Source organism: Pseudopipra pipra, chromosome 4 (genome assembly GCF_036250125.1).
Source record: "Pseudopipra pipra isolate bDixPip1 chromosome 4, bDixPip1.hap1, whole genome shotgun sequence".
Classification (NCBI taxonomy): Eukaryota; Metazoa; Chordata; class Aves; order Passeriformes; family Pipridae; genus Pseudopipra; species Pseudopipra pipra.
The window spans coordinates 30,954,970-30,963,279 of NC_087552.1; the positions used below are offsets into that span (position 1 = coordinate 30,954,970).

General features: G+C 40.3%; 1 protein-coding gene across 4 annotated transcripts in view; it reads right to left on the reverse strand.

Annotated features, from left to right (window-relative positions):
• Window positions 1-3,248, reverse strand: part of GATB (glutamyl-tRNA amidotransferase subunit B) — a 43,277-nt gene extending 40,029 nt beyond the window's left edge. For all 4 annotated transcript variants that reach the window (XM_064652230.1, XM_064652229.1, XM_064652228.1 and 1 more), the window contains exons 1-2: window positions 2,980-3,248; window positions 869-1,019 (exon numbers count right to left, since the gene is read on the reverse strand). In XM_064652230.1, the coding sequence (XP_064508300.1) occupies window positions 869-1,019; window positions 2,980-3,233 (405 nt within the window). In that variant the 5' untranslated portion in view covers window positions 3,234-3,248. The remainder of the gene's footprint in view (window positions 1-868; window positions 1,020-2,979) is intronic.
• Window positions 3,249-8,310: the final 5,062 nt, after the last annotated feature.

Below are 8,310 nucleotides of genomic sequence, written 5' to 3' on the forward strand. Positions count from 1 at the left end.
CACTCTAATGCATATACTCAGTGAAATGCTTCTGCATTAAATAATTAGACCCCATTATAGTCTCTGCATGCTTGTTGCATGTGGCAATAGTAAGTCTATTCAATATTTATTTTCACTGTATAGCAAGAGCTTATGTTATAATTTTTTAACCATTAATTTTTTATTAAACTTGTTAAATTCTCAGAGAATTCTAGAGCAGTACTGTCATAGCCATCACGGTTATAATTAAGCTGTGAATTCAAACACTTATTATGTTTGCACTAATAAACCTCATTGCTAAGTGCTAGCTAGCTATTCTGACCTATTATTCCACAATGTCTCACAGAGATTACTTTTTTTTTTAATAATTGCTTTGCTCTGGAAATATCAATGGTTTACACTTTCCTAAGTCAGAGACTTTCTACTTAGGAAGCAAAGTACCTCCATAGTGAGACATTCCAAACGGCGAATGACAGCTACATAAACAAACATATGGCAAAGTAACATCAAATGGCCACTCAGAAATCTAAGATATTCTTCTCTCATAGGGCTTTAAGCATCTCTCATATTTAAGGAATTTCCTGTGTGGCATACTAACCAAACACACCCCCTCTGGCCTCAGAGAAATACTGCGATTCATTCAGCATGTTGAAGACACTCCTAATTTTTTTCCCTTGCAGAGGATATCAAGTATCTGGGGCAATAACCAGGGAATGAGGAAATTGAAAAGAAACTTTACTAGGCATCTCAGGTTATCAAACAACCAGAAATTAGACAACTAGGTGAAAGCAGCTCCATAGTCAAATCTTGGGAAGAATAAAATATTAGAAACATATGCAAAGTTGTCTGACATTAATCCTGACATAAATTAAACTGTAGCTTAACTTACTGGTAAAGTTCCTGGTAAAGAAGCATCAAAGAAAGACACCAAAGAGTTAGGAGGTGCTGCAAACTGGACTTGGGAACCAGAGAAAAGTTTTGAGTTGGAACTGATCTGTGCATGAATTTCCAGACCCACGACTGGTACCCATGGAGCAAGACTGAAAAGGAAAGAAAAGGAGGGAAAACCAGTTTAAATATAGATGACATTAAAACCCACAAACACCTAGAAATACAAGAATTAAAAACTCCTCATTTATTAACAAAAATTAAAATGTAATTGTAAAAATATTGTAAATGATGTTGCAAATACATCTACAGTGTAATGGAAAAAGTTGTGCTGCAATACTGCAGAAAAGAGACTACTTGACAATATATGGGGGGACTATATGGCAAAGTGTCTTCATTATACGCAAAAAAGAATGTAATAAAAAAAGGAAATGTAATGGTTTGAAACTTTTAATTTTTCCTTACATGAGGAATCTTAGAGAAATTAATGAGGCACACTTGCATGCTGGATGAACCCTAATTTGGTGCCTCATGAAAATCACAAAATCATCATAAATATGAATTACTTCTCAGGTAGTTTGATAAATCTCCAACAGACAGGTGGCATAATAAATTATGTATTCTTTGCCAGCTAGTCACTTGCATGCTGGGAAAGGTGGCTCTCCAGAGCAGCGTTAGCAGTATATTAGCATAAACATTAGTAATCTGGTAATAGAGAAATCATCATTTCAACTAGAGAGCTACTATTCTCTGAGCGTATTCCACAGAATAAAGCTTCTCCATATTATCTAAAAAGTAATTGCAATTCTCACATCCATAACCTTTATATGGACAAGAGGAAAAGGTCACCTTTACAGTATGAATTGCTTGACAGTTTTTCTAAGTAATTATCTGGCCTTGTACAAATGAAGTGGCACAAATAATATTTCAGTGATGAAATCACATTTCTATGGCAGAATACTTCAGCAGCACGAGTACCCAGATAGCTACAGGAGATAAGCAAGCTATGAAAAAACATCAAACGAATACATCAAGTACAGTGTTCCTTCCAAAGGTGAACATAATACGTTGCCAGGATTTTAGTTCTCCATCTGCCCTTCAACAGCAGAGGACATCCCTACAAACACCAAACTAGTGATGCAGGTGTCACTTATATCACTGCTTTAAGTATAATAATATTATCATAAAAGATTAAGGTTCAGGTGCCTAAAGGAGCTAATACATTTTCTTTCACCAAAACACAGCATTTTCTTTGGTGTTTTCAACTATCTATAAAAGTGCTTTAAGGTCTAGAGAAAAATGTAGGGTTTTTTCAAATTTTGGAGACAAATTCATTTTATCGTTTCAAGCATTCTTTAGAAATGCATCTCCATCATATCTTGACATTAAAAATTACACCAGGCTTCGCTTAATCAGTGTCTTGGCTTACACTCAGAGGAAAAGGCAGGTGCTGCAGTCAGCCCTCGAGTCCTGCTAACAACGCTGATAAGAAGCGTGAAGCTTCACCCATGTTTGTTCCAGGATTATGTTTCTGTGTGTCTGTAAACAATCAGCAGCACGCTTATGCCGGTGTCTGCGCAACTTTCATGAGGTGATCAGCTGTGCAGAGAAAAACCTCTGGCTCACCAAAGAACAGCAGAACTTGTTCATGCCGTAACTTTCAGTTGCACCAGGAATGAAAGGCACGCTGCCCAAAGTCTCACAATCCTGCACTGGGAGAGACAGCCTCCTCTGGACCAGCACGACCCCTGAAACCACGCTCGGGAGCGCTGGTGCAGCTCTCGCTGCTCACACTCCGCACACGCGGGTGCTCCCGCGGGCTCTTATCGCAGGCGCGGGCTCTTATCGCAGCCGAACGTGCCAAGAGCCACGGCCCCGCTGCCGCGGCAACCACTGTGTGGGCTCTGGGGAGGGATGCGACACAAACACGCGTTCACAAGGTGCTGCCAGCCACCTGCAAGCTGTACACGCATTACTCTGCTCAGAAGAGCACCTAGCCCGGGACCTGTCCCTGTCACCGCCGCTCCCGTGCCCCCACCCTGCGGCTCCACCCGGAGGGCGGGATGCCCTAGGGGGGATCCACCTCCACCCGCCCCTCTCCCGGCACCGTACCCGCTCTTCCCCGGCGGCACCGCCCCGACTCTCGCATTACAGGCGACAGCCCGCTGCCCGCGGGGAAAAGGACTCAGAACGGGCCCGGGCACCCCCCCGCCGTGCTGCCAGCCCCGGCGCCAGGCCCCGCCGCAAGCCCGCGCCGCCATGGCCGCCACGGCCCTGCTGACGGCACAGAGGCTCCCGCAGCGCCCCCTGGGAAATGCAGTCCGGGATGGCGGCGCGGAGCGGAGAGGGCGGACTACAACTCCCATCAGGCCGCTCGCCCTGGCGCCGCCAAAGATAACTGGGAATGCGGATTGTGTGCCTCGTCTGGGAACGCCTGTCCCGGGAATGCTGAAGCTGGAGGCAGGCGCTGCGTTCGTGACTCTCTTGTAGCTGTTTTTTGAAATGTCTTAGGCGGCTCAGGTCCTCACAGATGCCTGTGTGTGGTTTTCCTCTGGGTTCGCGCTGGTACAAAACCAGCCGCTGTTTTATAGGCGGTAGTTTGCAATCCTTGGGCATCGAATGATAAGGTACCATACGGTTGAAGTCTTGGATCTTCTTGTGAACTGCAAGGTCCAGTCTCTGCAGGTCCACGGTAATAGAGAACGCTGTCCAGGGCAGATGCAAACACCTTAAATGTTTACACAGCTACGTGTCACAGACAATAAAATTAATGACCTTCCATCTTAAGACACGGGCCTGTGGAGCTTAAATGGGAATGAACATAAGCTGTTGCTTATGTCATCTTTGCTCTATGTCGTCTACTGCCAACAGGAGTTGATCAGTCACAAACACGTGGGTGAGGCTGACTTCCTCCAGCAGAGGACAGTGGTGCACACAAGCACTTGACAGTATCTTGCAGCCCCTACACCCTCTTGTCTTCCCAATTGGGCTCAAATACAACATGCTCAATGGTTCAGAATCATGTACAATTTAATTTATCCAAATAAGGAAATGTTTTATAATTGATGTTCAAGAGCACTTATTTTCCAATATATTTATATTGTAAACAAGTTAAATTAACTGGAAGTTCTTTATAGAAAGAACCAGTTGAGAGATACCTTCAGCAGACACTGATCTATAGTTGTTTGTACAATATAACCTTGTTTTAATTAGTTTGTCATGTTCCTTTTCTTGGGGAATATCCCTCCCTTGTACAACAAAGTGTGACAAAGAAAAAATTCCTTTCCAGTAAAGAAGAAAGGGAGAGATCAGGTCATCTGGGACATGCGGTGGTGTCTGAAAGAACTGGAGTAACCCTTTTCCTTCTCTCCTGCTATAAACTTCTTCACATATGAGCTAACAATATAAAGCCTGTGTAGCAGTCTTTAGGCCAATGAAATAGGTAAGAGTTTTTGATAATTCTGATATGACTTAGTAAGGGCCTATGCAAGGTATTGTGATGAAAAATGCATTTTAGGCTAAAGCTTTAGTGTATGATTGTTATTTCTGCAACAAATTTACTCTCTTTGCAACTGTCCTCCACAAACTCTGGATTTCATTGTTTTTTTGATACTTTTTAGGGACTGGCAGGTCATTTTGACCCAGCTATGGAAAGAGGTTCTGAATATAGCTCTAAAGTATTTCTACTGGTGTAAAAATGGTAGGTTTCAGATTATGTGACTTTCTTTTAAGACTGTTATTATGATGTAATAGAAGATTTCATAAGTAGTGTCTAAGAAGTTAAAACCTTATGAATATTAAAATCATGTTACTTAAAGTCTTACTCTGCCTTGATTGCACAGACTTCTGCCCTTTGCACATATTATTTAGAAGGGAGTAGACAACAGAGAGGGGTTGAAATCCACCCCAGACTATTCCTCTGGAACTTTTAGCTGTATTAGTTTTTGTCTTAGATAGAGAGGAAGATTGGGAAGTGCCACTGTTTGTGATTTAAATTGTCTCATTGCTATTTTAATTCCTTTTCCAGAAAAAAAAAATCCCATTAGAAAACCCTTTTCCTTTGCAGCCTTGTGCCGGTAACCCAGGAGGTAATAAATGAAAGCTCACACATCCATACACAGGAAGCTGGCCAATCACAGACAAGAAGGGCATAATTGCCTTTCCCAGCAGCTTACTTTGAGGTAGAAAAGGCTACATATTTGTTCCTTATATACCCTGGGCAGCAGCTTTGACTTTGCAGTGTGTTTATAGATCGTGCTGTGGCTTGGAATAGGAAAATAGCACTGCATAAAGATTTGTGCAATGATAGTTCATTACTAACTATGCAGACTTATGTCTTAGAGAGGGTAGATCCAGGGGAGAGTTGGCTCTGAGTCGGAATTTCCTATTGCTGTAAGAGTTTAACCAATGCCTGAGAGGAAATTAGAATTTTCTAGAGAACGAAAACCCAACAGTATGTCATTTAATCCATAAAGATTCAGTCTCTCCCATTTATTTGAAAGAAGATCCCTCTGAGTTTTAGTTTACAGGGTCTGAGCTTTAGACTCTGCTTTCTTGCAAGGCATACTTAGCATGCATACTTGGTCCTTTTGTGGACTGTGAGATCTCTTTTTAGTATAACAGGGAATGGGATATTCAGATTGGAGTGTTTGGAAGATACCTCACAGTCTGCCTGCAGTGTCTTATTTCAGCATGTGAAATAAGGAACAGGCAGGAACCTCTGTTAAGATTTTGAAGTGGAGGGTAGGACTTTTGGAAGAGTAGATCCATAGTGTACCAAATAATCAGACATTGGCCTACAGGAAAAAGTAATGAGGAGCATTGTTAAATTTGGAAGCAAAGTATGGTAAGGGATGTTTTCAAACTTTTAGGCCCCTAAGATCACCTCTATACCTTGAAAGCCTTTTTTTAGCTACAGGTGTAAAGAGAGACATTTTCTTTTTTTTTCCTGCCACTTTCAACTAGTGAGGGCAATGATTTTCAGCCTGCATTGATTCAACTTGTTTAACTATTAATAATGGGGGATGACAGATGTACAAAATGTACGAAAAAATGTACCTGATCTCGCAGATTGGAAAAGGGTATTTCTACTGACTACAAGAAAGAGTATTTAGGGAGCTAATAGAGCTGCCTTCTATGGTCTGCTGACTACATGTGCATGCATGTGTGCATGCATATGTGCAGTGATAGACTGGGTAATGTCAAGGGCCTCATGGTTCGAGGGGTCTTGTATCGAAATGTGTTAATGTACAAAATGGCATCGATTTCCTTCTTGAGAAGTAGTGCCATTTTATTTTATTTTATTTTATTTAGTAAAAGTGTTATTACTCATGAGTTGAAAATAAAGGCCAGACTTAGCTAGAAAAAAAAAAACACCACAAGAAATATGTATGCAAAAGCAATTTCTATAAACAGTAAAGAAAATGAAAGTTACATACTGGTACTGATGTTACTGTAGAAGGTGAATTCACTATTCCTCAGAGGCTGTGTTGTTGAAGAGAACCTGTATCTCTGGTTCAGCCACGAGGAACTCGTTTATTACAGCCTTTCTGTACTTCTTTTCACCTAGTTTGTCTTGCCTGGGAGTGCTGCAGTGTGCATTGACTACACCTGTGATTTGAATCAGGTGCTAGCCATCTTGAAAACTACTACTTAGGTGCAGAGTAGCTCCTTGTATCTCAGGACCCTGACTTGGAAGCAATGTGGTTAGTGGGCTTGTCGTAGCTGGGGTACTTTACAATTCATCCTCCAAAGGCAGAGGCAGTGCTTGAGGAAGTTCTGTACCACTTAGCTTGTCTAATGGTGAGTACTACCCTAATCCTATTGTGTGATAAATTAAACTCTTAATTTTTCCGCTATTGTAGGCATAAGAGGACTTCCAAGTATATCGCTGCCATATTGTTATTGCATCTTGATTGAGTTTTTAGAAAGTCTGTGTTACGAGACTATGCTACCTTTGGTATGATTTCTAGCTGCTTAGGGATTAATTTCTTTGGGTTGGAAATCAGCATGATTTACCTCCAGGGTGATCACTCCTTGTGATTTGGGCCTGTTTTAATACACAGTGTTTTCTAAATGCTTGAGTTGTAATTCAGGAATCATATCAGGTTTCTGTTTGGATATTGTTTGGTCTATAAGGAATATGTTATAGTGGGTTTTTTTCATACTGTATTTTTCAGGCAGCGGAAACTGCATTTGGAAACAGCAGAGGCTAGACTAAAGCATCTAAATTTGAGTCCAGTAAGTTTATTGGATGAATCACATGCGTGTACTGTCTGTGATGATTATGCATAAGAAAGCGATTGATAATATTTCAGCTGATCTAAAATGTACTAATGCATTTTCTCTAGTTGTATTGGCATCTGCAAAAAAGCCTTTAAAATATCTTTCCAGTCTTTGGTTTTTGTTTTCCTCTGTATAGTAAAGAACGTGGAAGGACAGAGGAAAAAGCACCTAGAAGTGAGACTAACTTATTCTTGTGTTTCATTACTTTTTGTGTTGCATTTTTGTGTTTTCTGTTTCTTCTGTTTAGAATTTTCAACTGAAATTTTCAAAGAGTTGCATTATGCCTGAGGCCTGCTACTTCCTAAATTAGGAGTCATAACTCTTGTTACAGGCTATCTTATAACTTTATATATATAAATGTGTCCTGGACCTAACATTTCAGCAGCATAGTTTCACATAACTTATACTCAAGCAAGAACTTTCATATACTCATTTATAAGATTCCAGCTGACAGCCCAACCTAGGAAAAAACAGACACAAAGATCTATGCTAAATTTGTTAAAGAAGGAAAATTTTAGCTGAACAGTCAAATTGGGAATACGCATCAAAGTGTTTTCCCTGACTAAGAGAGGGTATTAATAATCAACAAAACCTTCAATTATTATTGACTTCTCTGTCATGAATAAAGTGAAGGAATAGGTTAAGAGTTGTCAAGCAACATAATGTTTGAAGTAAGCTGGTTATAATAGTGACACTAGTTTAGTCTAAAATTAATTTTTTAATCAAAACCAATCTAAAGATAGTCTCAAATATTAAATCCTGTCAAGGTGCTCCTTTTCAGAGGGATTTCTTTAGAATGTGAGAGTACTTGTAGGTTGAAGCCAATTTGAAGAGGTTATATTTAAAAAAAATTTTATTCCTCAGGCTTAGCACAGTGCTTCTAGGGGCTGCCTTTATTGTTCTTAACACTAAGGATTATTTTTAATTCTCTGAAGCAATGAGGATACGAACTAAAACTGTTGACCAGATGGAACTTTGTGATTTATTACTGCACTAAAAGCACAGTAGAAATGCAAATGAAGGAAAATACTACAGATAAATGTTCAAAAGCTTTGAATAAGGCTGCAGATCCTGAAGTGAGCCCTGTCTTGCCTTATTCCTATGCAACAACACAGACTTCTGTTTTACTTGTTTAGGATTGATTTATAAGCAGTTAGT